The sequence below is a fragment of the Suricata suricatta genome, chromosome 3, assembly GCF_006229205.1.
Source record: "Suricata suricatta isolate VVHF042 chromosome 3, meerkat_22Aug2017_6uvM2_HiC, whole genome shotgun sequence".
Lineage (NCBI taxonomy): Eukaryota > Metazoa > Chordata > Mammalia > Carnivora > Herpestidae > Suricata > Suricata suricatta.
The window spans coordinates 66819229-66832945 of record NC_043702.1 but is presented as its reverse complement, the minus strand read 5'-3'; the positions used below and the strand labels follow the sequence as shown (position 1 = coordinate 66832945).

The 13717-nt window shown below is 35.8% G+C and overlaps 1 protein-coding gene across 1 annotated transcript in view; it reads right to left on the bottom strand.

The window, feature by feature from the left end:
• Positions 1-13717, bottom strand: part of KCNH7 (potassium voltage-gated channel subfamily H member 7) — a 485946-nt gene that overhangs the window by 111009 nt on the left and 361220 nt on the right. The window contains exon 6 of the mRNA XM_029932996.1: positions 8613-8827. Coding sequence (XP_029788856.1) covers positions 8613-8827 — 215 coding nt within the window. The remainder of the gene's footprint in view (positions 1-8612; positions 8828-13717) is intronic.

Sequence of the window (13717 nt, the reverse complement as noted above, 5' to 3'; positions counted from 1 at the left end):
TAATTTTTTAATTCCAGGGACAGTTCACAGCTACTTAACAACACAAGACCTTGTGCTGCCTGGTGTGAGACAGTGGAATGTCTGCTCTGGAATTTCCATAGCTATTAAAAATCCTTTGCCTGTTTCTCATCCCGTGAAATATGGAAAATTGACTCCTTCTGCCTACTCTCATTAGGCAACTCACTTTGAACAATGTTTGTCCCAGCCCCTAGGCTATCAGGGCAGATGAGCAAAAAAACTCTCCTTTCAAAACTTCCTTTCTGTCTGTTTCTGGGTCTGACTTTAACTCAAGGCTCACACAAACTAGGGGGATTAAAAATGAAACATCTTGGCAACAGATATCCACAATCTTCCTGTGTTTCTGTTGCCATAGCAACCTGGCTATCACTATGTATGCTGAGCCAAATTATTTTTACCTGTCTTTTCTGACCACTGGTATTTTGCTTCTTCTCTTCAAGCATCTATTTTCTTTCCTTTCCTTTAAAAATTTTTTTCTTTTAATGTTTATTTATATTTGAGAGAGAGGGAGAGAGAAAGAGCAAGCTGGGGAGAAGCAGAGAGAGAGGGAGACACAGAATTTGAAGCAGGCTCCAGACTCTGAGCTGTCAGCACAGAGTGAAGCAGGATTTGAACTCACACACCTTGAGATCATGACCTCAGCCGAAGTTGGACGCTTTACCTACTGAGCCACCTAGGTGCCCCTCATGCATCAATTTTCAACATGATTTCTGACAAAACTTTTAAAGGAGGCATTATTTTCTCCTTCCTTCACTTAAAAATATGTGATGAACACACAAAACCAAACAGGTGTTTTTTTTTTTTTTTTTTAAAGCAGTCATATCTAAATACTTGCTCGACAAGGTCTTAGTTACCACTGGGGTTTCATGTGGATGCTGTGCTTCCTAATCTAGAGTACAGAGAAGTATGACTTTTGAACTAATTAGGTGTTTTAAACTGAGATAAAATTGTATTTGAATGTAGAACGTGTCATCAACTAAGGATCAGTTTTGATATATAGTGAAAATAGGTGAAAATGTGTTGCTTTTTAAAAATCACACATTACCTTTTTCAAAATAATGAACATCTTTATTTTATATTTAATAGCAAACAATATGCTTTTAATAGTCAATTGCTACTTAAATGTCTATACTTTTTATCTTTTCCTTATCATAACTTAGATAGAATATATTTATTTGTCCAGAAAAAACCCAATAACATAATCCAGGATCTCAAAGACCAATGCTTTGTATTCAGTAAAAGACCCTTGAAGGTAAGGACCTTGACTTACACATTTTTGTATCACTACTGTACATAAAACTTTGACTTACAGTAGGTAAGCACTCACAAATATGGAATCCATAATTATCCTGATGAATGTGCTTTATTTCTACTTGCAGATCCACATATACTGTTTTTCATTTCAATTTGCATGTATAGACATAGATTAAACCCAGGCTATGGGGAAAACACTAGATGAAGATTTCTGCATTGCTAAAGCCAAGTTTGATAGTATTTTATAAATAACAGTAAGATAATGAATGCAAAGCCAACGTCATGTTAAATTGGAAGTGTTCAGAGGCAATTTTGGACTCCTGCACTACATTTCATATTTAATTCAGAATTTTGTGATTATTACTATTTCTGGCAGTTCAAGATGATCTGTACAGTTTTATTGAGGTTTGCATAATTTTATATTAGTTTAGGCAAAAAATGAAGTTTAGGGAAACATTTACAACATACGGTAGAAGTACTGTGAATTTTGTTTCTTGTAATTTCATGAGCAAAGAATCAATGAGGCTTTATAAAAATAACTGTTGGATTTAGGCTTTTTAATTAAATGTAATTTTTAATTCATGGCTGTGATATTATGGTTTATAATAAGAAATACGTATTTGGTTTTTCTTCCAGTTCCTAGCATAGAGCTCTTAAACCCTTGATTTAAAAACAAAAACAAAAACAAATACAAAAACACAAAAACAAAAACAAACCCTTGATTTTTCTAAGTGAAGAGAATGACAAATGTGACTTTGTTATGTTAATGAGGTGACTGGAAAGCCCCTAAGCCACCTCAGGTCACCTGTGGGGGGGGGTGCTGGTCACCAGAAGAACCAAACATGTGATTAGACTTGGAACTTTCAGTCCCAGCCCCTACCTCTGAGGGGAAGTGGGGGTGAAGATGGGCTAGAGGTTGAATCTATAGCCAATAATCAATGAGTTAATCAGTCATGCCTATGTAATGAAGTCTACAAAAAAATCCAAAAAGGATGGAGTTTGGAGAGCTTCCAGGTCGGTGGACACATGGAGGTGCAGGGAGAGTGCAGGTGGGCCAGGAGAGGGCCTGGAGGCTCTCCACCCCTTTCTTCATATCTTGCTCTATGCCTCTCTTCCATCTGGCTGTTCTCAAGTTTTATCTTCCTAGTAAACTGGTAAACTTGAGTAAAGGTTTCTCTAAGTATTATAGCTGCTCTACCAAATAGTCAAGCCCAAGAAGCAGGTCATGCAAACCTCTAATATGTAGCCAGTCAGTTGGAGGCACAGGTGACAACCTGGACTTGAGGTTGGCTTGGTGGGTTTATGGGGGCAGGGAGAGTTTTGTGGGACTGGGCTCTTAACCTGTGGAATCTGTTGTTATCCCCCCAGGTAGACTGTGTCATAATTGAGTTGAATTGTAGGACATCCAGCTGGTGTCAGAATGTGAACGGGTGTTAGAGTAATAATAGCATTATTAATGAAAATTATTGCTATATAGAAAATGACTTTTATTTAATTAATTTATTTTTAATGTTTATTTATGATTTTTGAGAGAGAGAGACACAGAAGGTGAACAGAGGAGGGGAAGAGAGAGAAGGAGACAGATTGTGAAGCAGGCTCTAGCTGTCAGCACAGAGCCCGATGCAGGGCTCCAACTCATGTACTGTGAGATCATGACCTGAGGCGAAGTCAAACGCCAAACTGACTGAGCCACCCAGGCACCCCGAAAACCACTTTTAATTTGCAGTTGTGTCAGAAAGGTACTTTTTAAAACTGTCATTGAAAAAAGTTGAGGATTACCTTTGTCCAATATGAGGGAAACTACAGAAAGTGTTAAGAAATGTTGTACTATTAAGCCTTGGTTGATAAATTAATATTTTTGGCTTTATTGAGGCTAATTGATATACAAAAATTATATGCATTTGTGACTTTAAACATTCAATAATAAACCAATGCTATCTCTCCATTATAAATCAATCTCTATTTCTAAACAAGCCCGGAATTATGACTATTGTTTTAGGTTTTGGTCAAAAGTAAATATAAGTTTAGAGCCATTGAAAAACATGAAGAGATAATGAGCATTATTCACAATGGACAAAATTCAGTGGCAAATAAAGGGCCGTAATCTCTGAGTTCCACTTTATGTCAGTAATCTCAGTGTAATTTTATTTTTCTAGCAGCTGAGTAGCATGCCACCAACAAAAGCCTAAATCTTTCATCCTAATCTAAAATTAGTATCAGCAAAATGGGATATAAACTTACACAAAAAATAATGATGAAATGAGGCTTTTCTGTTGAGGATTTTTTTTTTCTTTTTTGAGGACTCTGAGGAGTTCTGGAGAAAATCTACCATATTCTCTTTCCTATTTCTGTAGACTCACTTTTCTGGTAGATTGCTACTAAACTTTCAGATTAAGATTTTGACTAAATCGCCACATGTCTGAGGTTTGTCAAATGCCATTCTAACTTCTGAGTGGATCCAAGAGGCAAATAGGGAAACAGAACAGAGTCATAGAGAGGGTAGACTTTAGAGTACTTCAAGTTTGGGGTTACACGACCTCAGTTTGAAGGTTACTTCCATCATTTCCCATGTGACCTGAGCAAATTGTTTCCTTTCTCTAAGCTTGATTCCTCTTCTGTGAAATGGAGATGATAATAATAGTACCAACTCACAGGAAGGACTGTTATGTGGATTCAAATTGATAATCCATTAAACCACTTAGCATAGGGCTTGGTGCATAGCGAATGCTCAATCAATGTCAGCTATTATTAAATCTATCATAATTCTATTTTCATGCCAACAATACACTTAAATGAATCCTAAATAATGGGAATCTATTCTGGCTTTAGTGTTCTCTGTGGATTTCAGAATTATATGGGCTTTTAAACATTCAGAGATTTTTTTCTTGTGACCTAAGTTTCTAATTAGTCCTAAAATTATTTTCTTGAGTACTTGCTTTAGTGAAACTATGGAAAAATTACACTTGTGAACCAGTAGCAATTCTTTTCCCCCATCATCTTTTCCCCAAATTAAAATCTGGTTCATTTAGTGCCTTTCATATGTCTTATTTTCTTTTATCACAATATGAATGTCTACTAAATTCATCAGACAGGCCTCTTAAGTAATAATGCAATAAGTTGTAGAATGACTGAGTCATAATTTGACTAGTACTGAGTCTAAAGGAAATGTAAACTACCTTTAGTTTCAAAATATATTCTTGCAGCATTTATTAGCACCTTAAAATATTATTATAATATATTGTTATATAATGTTTTTCCAAGTAGTTTATAACCCCTAGTACTAGTTTTTTACTTCTGTGTCTCTAGTCCCTATTCAGCACATAATGCATATTTAGTATGTGTGTGTATATGTGTGTGTGTGTGTAAAAGAGAGAGAGAGAGAGACTGATGTTTAACCTGAATCCCATCTTTATCTTTGCAATGGGACACTTATTTTGTTTTCTTTCTTTAGAGCCTCCCCTCCCCCACTGCATTTTTTGATGTGGTCATTGGTCAAGGGACTATACTTCTACCAGATGAGCATAGGACTAATATTGGCCAGTAAGATTCCACTTTCTCAGGAAAGTAATGGACACCAGAGGAGAGAAGGCCCTTCTCATCTGATTACCAACTATGAGCATTACATGAGTTAAGAGAGTCTGAGGTTCTTGCTTCTGTCAGATGTGAAGAAAAGGTCAATATAGAAGAAAGCATGGCTAAGAGGGAAAGGATGTCATCAGCTCTTTAAACAATAAATGCAGTAGCCATGGCCCAAAGCAGATCTGTCCCTGCACTTTTTGGTTATGTAACCAATAAATTCTCCCTTCTCCTTTCATAACTTGCTTCAGGTGGTTCTAGTAGGCTTCTTTTATATTCTACTAGGGCACTGACTGACTGATAAAGTCTCATGTGACGGGCCAATAAAGATTGGAACCCACAGTGCCTTCTTCTTAAATCTTCCTGATACTCTTATGAATATCCAGGAAGAGTAATCTACTACCAAATTTGTAAAAGCTGAACATGACAACATATAATACATTTTATCCCAAAATTAGCGTAGCACTTAAAGTAGAAGTAAAACTAGCCTCAGGAATAATGAAATCATCCAAGAATACAAAAGTTTGGTTTCCTTTCATTTAAAAGGAGGCAGATATAGCAAAGAATTTGATCCTCATATGAGAACCACAATTACATGGTAAAAGCATATCTTTATTCTTCACTCACCCAACTTTTCTTCCAATGCATTGTTCTCTCTCCATACTCCATTGCTACTTGGTAGGAATTAGCCAAGTAAGGCCCTGTCTCCTGAGGACAGACCTGACTACACATCAGCCTGTACCAGTTAGATTGCAGTTAAAAGAAATCCACATCTTCTGTGCTAATTTCTATTTTCTCCAATTAACAGAGAAGGTCAGATGGAACATGACATAAAGAGATGATGAATTCTAGAAGTATGGCTTATAAGACCAGCCAATGAAAGGAGTCTCTGGACAGGAAACAACAGTCAGAATTAGAATATTGTCTGAGAGGAGAATTTGGAAGGAAAACATTTGCTTTGGGGATTTTTGACCAACAGGTTTACTCTTGCTTAATTCTCTCCAATGCCTTCAGTGGTCCATTTCCAAATCTATTAGTATTCTTCTCATATGTTGTATATTATGCTAGGCACTAGACATACAAATACTTCCTGTTTCTTGTTTGCTGGTACTCATGGTTCTACAAGTATGCCCTGTTCCAGATTCTAATTCCTCACTTTGAAACTTGAAACATTTCGCTAAGAGTTTGCATTCCTCAACCACTATCTCAAACTCTCAATATAGGTAATGATTCCTTTTCCAGTACCCTCTGCACTCTGTTCTTTACCTATAGTGTAATCCTTTACACTGCATCCTAATGCCTAGGTATTGTACTTGTACGTCTCTCTTCTCAAAGGCACAGTATTTGCTTTTTCACATGAATTCCCAGAACTTACTATCCCTTAATAAATGCTTGTTGAGTGAATAAATAAACACATGCATGCATTAATGAATGATAACAACATGATCTCTACCCTGAAGAAGCTCAGTCTAGCTGGGGAAGAAATAACTATTTGGCTAATTAGCAATTAACCATTGCATAACAGAGATAAGATTCAAAGACTGATAGAGTATAATATGAGCACAAATTAATTGTTCCTTTGATTTTATGCCTTTTTTCCTTGGTGTCTCCTCTATTGCTTGTGCTCAGAGGAATATTTAAAACTCACTGTTGAATTATCTATAAACAAAACCCCAATTTCTTTTGAAGAAAGGATTACCATCCAAATCTATAAAGGGCACAAAATAAATGAGAACATTAGATAAAGAAAAATACTGCTGGCTGCCTACAGAAATGCACTGAACTATTTCAATAAGGAGAATTTCCACACAGGCCTAACAAAGGGAATAGTAAAATTATGACCTAGTTTTTTAGTGACTAGAGGACAATTGATGTTATATGCTGGGAATATGGAAATTACAGAGATAGCTATGATAAGGAAGCTTCACAGACATGAAGTGAGAAGAGTCCTGCTGTCAAGTGTTTAAACAATTTCCAGAGGCTGTGTCTGTAGGAGGAATTTATCAATATTCAATCTCTACCTTGTTTGGTTTGACATGTGGACAGTTGGCAGGTTGGTTACTAGGAACTACAGATGAGATGACACTAAAGATAGAGCATTCCAACCACCTCTGTTTTCTAGTTTTTGGTCCTAGCCTTTATTCAGCCCCTCATTATTTTGGCCAACACCAGGGCTGCTTCAATGTCCTATCTGTCTTCAGAATTTCCTTCCTATCACTAAATTAAAAAAAAAAAAGAGTGATTGTTTATAAAACAGGATCTAATTCAAATCTTCCAGCATTTTTAAGATGCCTTAGTTTTTGATTGGGGTCCTCTGGAGTCTGTGGGAGGGGTGTTACATTATTTGCGTGGAGTATGAGAAACTGTAGGAAGGCATTGGGGTGTTTCTGTGGGCGTGGGGTTACCCCAGTGATAAGTAATTAAAACATTTTTTAATGTTAAAACAAATACTGTGATACTATGAAAGATGAAGGTAAATATAAAAAAAAGAATTTAAAGAGAAATCATGAGACCTGAAAAGAATGCCCAGCTTTTGAGGTTAGCTGTTGCATTTTACTTAGACTCAAGGCACTTTTGTGAAAAGGTAATGAAGAACCATTGAGGGGAGGGAAAGTTCCCCGTCACACACTCCTACCCAGCCTAGCCTCTCCCTGGGTCAGGAAAATACCTGTTCCCACACACACATGGACTTTTGTACAATTTTTGAAATCTCTTAATTTTGTTATGGAATTATTATAAATAATCATTCTAAATTACATATTAAAACATACACGTAAAATACATAATAGAGTAAGGGGTGTAGAATGTCTCATCTCCAACACAGACCTCTCTGATCTATTTCAAACCAATTCCTGGTCTTTACATAGCTATTTCAGCAAACACATAAAGGATTATTTGCAGACCATATAGTATTGCTGGTAATGATCATAATAACAGAAAAAATTTTATCAACTCAAAACTTCAAGGCTTCAGATAGAGATTGGGGCCAAGTTTACTTTTCTTTCATGACAGATTTTGAAAAGATTTGCTAAGCAAATATACCAAGTAAAGTGTTTGTAAAGGAACTGTTTACTTGACACAAATTTTAGAGTCATGAGTTCCCAACAATGTAAGTGCATTGCAAGCAAAAGCTAGATATTGCTTAGGTTGGTATTTTGATATAATAGGTACAAATTATTTTTATCTATTCTTTAAAGCAGGGCTCCTGTTAGTACATTTTCACCCTAGTTCAAATTGCAATATTTATTTGAAAACAATAAAATATTGTTCTGTGAATTGTATTATTTACTCTGACTTTTAATCATTTCAGCTCTCTCTTTTCCTTGCGTCAACGGACTTTATGTCTGAGTCTACTTAGTAGAGGAAGTACACAAAAGGAGGTCACAGTTAAGAGTAAATCCCAGTTAGTCACCTAAAGTTCCAATAGTCACATCCATCATATTAAGAAACCATGCTTTAATAATGCAAGAGTTAGCAGCAAAACAATTAAATGTCCAAACGTGATAAATAGTAGGTTAACCACCTCTGCAACAGCGAGAACAAAAGTATCAAGCTAGCCCGCTTTTGCTTAGTCTTGTAAGAGATAAAAATCAGTCTGTAGTTTTATTTGTCACATTAGAGGGTTACCCAACATTTCAAGATATATTGAAGTGCAAATAAACAGCTTACTTCCTTTGATAGTCATTTACAGGACAAATAATGTGTTTATGGTGCAGAGAAGAAACTCAAACATGGCCAATATTGAGAGTAAAATCATATCCTACCTGCGTGACTTTCTCTGTCACGTTGTGTGTTCGATCTTTGACCTTGGGTGCAATAATGGTTTTATCTGAAGAAGGAGGGGATGCATTCTTTTTCTCAGTTTTGACATCTGAAAAATTCAAAGTGAGCTGTGGAATCTTGTTAATGGTGCTGTATTTGTTGAGATTTGAATCTGACGTGGATCCCAGGAGGCTTGACTTGATATGATTAAAAGGTCCTAAAAAAGTTGGAAAATATTTGTAAAAGCGGTATCAGGAGAAATAGAAGAAGAAAGAGATGGTCTTGAATGACCCACTAATGATCCACAGCCAGTGTGTCCCTGCTTTGGGAGTGACTAAATGCAGCCAGCTGGCACCTGACCAAAGGTTTAGGGAGGGTCACTGTCTGCCACAGGGAGCAGCACACGCGTATCCAAGGGTAAGATGCGGTCCAAGGTGTGTACCCAGAGAGCAGATGGCATCTTTAGCAGTTACTTAACCTCTTTCATCAAGGGATGGACTAAAAGTAAAAAACAAACAAAGAACCACCCCCAAACCCTCCACTTCCTACTACCGGCCAAACTGTCTTTTCAAGAATGTCATTTTATAATCCAGGAATTATTCAAGGAAGGCACTTGCCTATGAATAAAATCATGTTGGCCAGGAAATTTCTGAACTGGCTGTGTCCCGAGCACCAATGTGTATTAGTCTCTTCTCTGGGCCGTGACCAGTGACAAGTGACGAGCCAGCCATCATGTGCTTCAATTACCTGAGTGAGATGTTTCACAGAGCTTCTAGGAATTTCAGATAAGATGGAGAAGGGCAAATGTCTTTGTGTGTATGTGTTCCAGAATCCTGTGTGAAATTTTAAAAATCTTTCCTTTTTTTCCTTTTCATTTAATTTTAAGAATTTTTTTGGGGGGGGGTAAGAAAAGTCTCCATAAAAAACCATACCAGAAGAATGCTTTGGGAAACATAACTTAAAATTGAAGTGACCACAGCTAGGTAATGGCTGAGGTTGGTGGTACCTGGTCATTTATTTAGTTCCCATCATGCTATAAGTTAGATTCCCAGAACTAATTCATCTTGCAGCTGGAAGTTAGTACTCACTGTCCAACCTTTCACACCACTTCTCACATTTCTTTCCTCTGAAGACAATTTAGCCAGGTTCCAGGGCTTCTGGTTCCCTTGTTGAGGAGAAATACACTGACTAGGTACATCTTGAGACAAACTTACTGTGTGTTGCTTTTCAACAGTCAAGAATTGCTCCAGAGTTTCTTGTACAAGGGGTAATGCAACTTTCTTACTAATGTAGAGCTCTTAAAAATTGGCATCAGGAAGAATTTTATAGAAATCCTGAGCCTATGAGTGTTACCCAGCCATTATTTTGCTGCCTTTAGAGAGCAGTTAAAACACACAGACTGCATGATTGAACTTGCTAGTCAGCACATTTTGCCTTACGCTACTTTTTCTCCAGTTCAGAATGAAACAAATACATTTTAGGGATCAAATAGCACTTTATGCAAGGTCTAAACATTTGAAAATTAGATGTATAGGTTGTGTATTTTGAATCACAATAACAAATCAACTCAGCTAAAAGATAATGCTAATAAAAAAATTGCCATCACCTAGTTGATAGTTAATTTGGAGAGAATTCACATATATTCCTTTATAAAAGTTTATGGTAGGTTATTATACAAATTTGAAATGATTTTAAGAGCACTTTCACTCATGCTGCAGATACTGTGCTCCTTGAGGTACAATGTTATTCACTCTCGGAGTTCTGAGTTTATCCATGATGATGATCAAATCCATCTAGGTGAAAAAAGTCATTGAGCAATTTGGGCATTTATTGCCCAGTATGCTCTCATTTGCATATAGACTCTCACTCTTTTCTATTTATATGATAAGGAGATAAATGGGAGCCAAAAGTGGCACCAAATTAATCTCACCTCCAGACAGGTGTCTGATAGAAACCCCATCCTCTAGATCTCTGTGCAGGTCTCCATCACGCACCATTGATTTCTTACTGTAACACATCCTAGATAGTGTTCTCTTTTTCATATCTTTGTATTATATTATGGCTATAGGGCTATATTCAAGGGCTATATATCTTAAAATTTATAATTTGCAAAACATTCCAGGACTTCTAACTTCTTAGATAATGCCTTTTTCTCAACTCTATTGTCCTATTTTCACTAACTAGGTGCTTACACTGCACAAAGATACCGAGAAGAGATTAGAGAAAGATGAGCTCTGATACATAGTTAAATTGTGTTTAAAATCCTTCAGTCTATCTTTCAACTCTCTTTCTCTGTCATCCTTCTATGTGGCGAATTTCTATAGCTGACTATCTACAAAGTTGTTTAAAAAATCAGGTAAAAACATGGATGATGTATCACATTAGGGAAGACAAACACTGTTAAATATTCTTTGATTGTCCCTGCGACCAGTTTCAATAAACTCCCCTAAATTGGCTACACCAATAAGCAGGAGGTCTCAATCATGACAGCACTTCACCCTAGGGGCATTTGTGGGGACATTTTTGTTTGTCATAATGATGAGAGGTGGCTATTCTCTCACCTTAAAAAATTGTTCCGTATGTCCCAGTGGGCATCTGTGTAGGTGAAACCCTGTTTATAATGATCTGAGCCGTGAACCTGTTTCACATATAAAGAGTACAACATACTTTTCATATGATTTTAATATGCGTTGAACTTTGTAGAGGTACAACTACCACGTAGAGGACAAAATTTTACTTGTTTTGTTCAGTACTTTACCAAAAGTTGTTCGCCATTTTGGAAAATCATAATACTTGGAGTTACCCTCCCTGTGGCGTTTAAATTGCCAATACAAAATTTCGGATTTTATGTTATAAGATTATAGTCTGTGTTTGTATGTCATGAACAAATATGCAAGCAAAGAGATTTCAGTATTTTTTTTGCCAGTGTTGGAACTGAATACTAAATTTGCAGAGAATTATAAGAATCACACTGAAAGTCATTAATACAATTTCTTTCAAAAATATTTCATATGATTATTCTCTATGTATGTAAAATGATACATGATGTAATGAAAAGAAACTATGTAGGAGGAACTAAACACCTTAACTGATTTGTCTTGAGATCGCCTATGGTTTCCAATTTCATTTTAGCAACTCCTTAGAAATCTGCCACAATGTCATCATAATGTCTTGATTACCGTTTCTTGTTTGACTCCGTTTTCTAGTTCTACTGTTTAGGAAGGCATATTGTCTGCAAGCCCTTTTTTTACAATACCGGATGAGGAATATACGTTCTGACATCTGGTGGGATTTCTTTCTTAAACAGTGCAATTCATTAATATTGATGTTATCACATATGGAATCATGTTGACATTACACTGAGCTGTTAAGGGCCAGCTTATTGGTGAGAACATCATACTTTTTCATATTCTCCCCAGTTTATCTTGGAATATTTTTTATAATTCAATTTTGGTTATTTTCTGTTTTTAAAATTAATATATAAATAATTCTGATCTGTTATTTATTCCAATAGTGCTTTTTATTTTATTGTCCACTCATATTCCTGCTCTATTATCTTCTTCTGTATTTATCTGGACAATTTTCTCATGCCTTTAATATTCTTAAAGCCATTTTCTAAAAATGTCTGCTCATCACATTATGTCTTCTAGTGTAGTTATATTTGAGCATTGATACATTGAGAAAAGTATTATTTTATTATAAACTGCTTTCCTTATACTCCTCCTTTATAATACAGTTAAAGAATCATGTTGATCTTTTTGAAATAGGTTAAATATTTCTAAATGTTGTTACCGGATAGTAAAATGAGTATAAAAAATACTGTTGGGAAAGAAGGGGTCATTGGATCTGATAGGGCTAAGAAACCACTGGTCAATATATGTCATACTCAGATTTGCCCTCAGAATATTATAACTTCATTGAGTCCATATTTTAGCTTCTCATGTTTACTGGTAGATAATCCTTCAGACGGTTACTCTATTCTGCTTTTTTTTTTTAAGTTCTTAATGTTAAAGATTTAATCAAGGCTTGCTTTTAAATCTGTAAATTTAAAGAATTCAGCAGAACTTACAATGTTACTTAAAATAATTCATGCATGCTACTTAGATAAGACATTTACAATTTATTTCATCCTGTATAACAAAGAACATTATGCTTTTTCCACTGATTTTGAAGCAGATGTTTATATGCAGAAGTCTGAGTCTGCAACATGATCAGCATTAGTTTAGGTTCCTTTAAAACCTATCTAAATTCTAGTGAAAAAATTTTCCAACATTTTAATTAAGGTAGGTTTTCTCAGTATTCTCATTTTCACTAATCGTCAACCTAAGCAGAGAGAATATGAGGCCCACAGGGAATAAGCATCAAGCACTAGAAATCAGAACACAGGGTTTCCTACCTCCTAGGTCTATATTCAGAGAGGCCTTGGTTGAGGACTTAAAGGTGAAAGGCAGCCTCCCTGAGAGTGATCATGAACAGATGGGAGTAAGGATTCTAATGAAAGAAAGGAGGATAACCTGTAAAACAAAGTACATGAATTTAAATAAAATAAGTGGGCAGAAATAAGGGGAAATAATAGCTTCAATAGAAAGGAATGTAAAACTCAAAAGTGTATAGGAGGACTTGGCGTTCTTTAGAGAAACATTTGCAAAATGGATGACCAAGTTACACCTTCCCATATTCTAGAAGGAGATGAAAAACAGGTGACCAAGTAGACTAAACCAACATCTGGATAAAGCTATAATATATTACAACTGTCTGATTAAATATAAAGGAGGCCATGTTCCAACTACAAAGAAATATTCTGAATTTAGAAATCAAGCCAGAGGCTAAAGCAACAACTGGGAAGAATTTTAGATTAAAGATACTTAAAATTTTTATGATAAGGCTATTTGAATTTATCATGAGTTATAAGATGCTAAAAGAGAATGTATTCTCTTTTAAATGTGCTGGAAATATAGCCAAGGACATCTGATAATTTAGAAAAAATGCTATTTTCTTTTTTAAAGATCATTGCTCTTAAGGATAAAGTAGGGCACAAGAGAAGTAGAGCAAAAAAAAAATAAGGTTGATATCAAATCATCAGATGTTTATACAATATTTCTTAGGG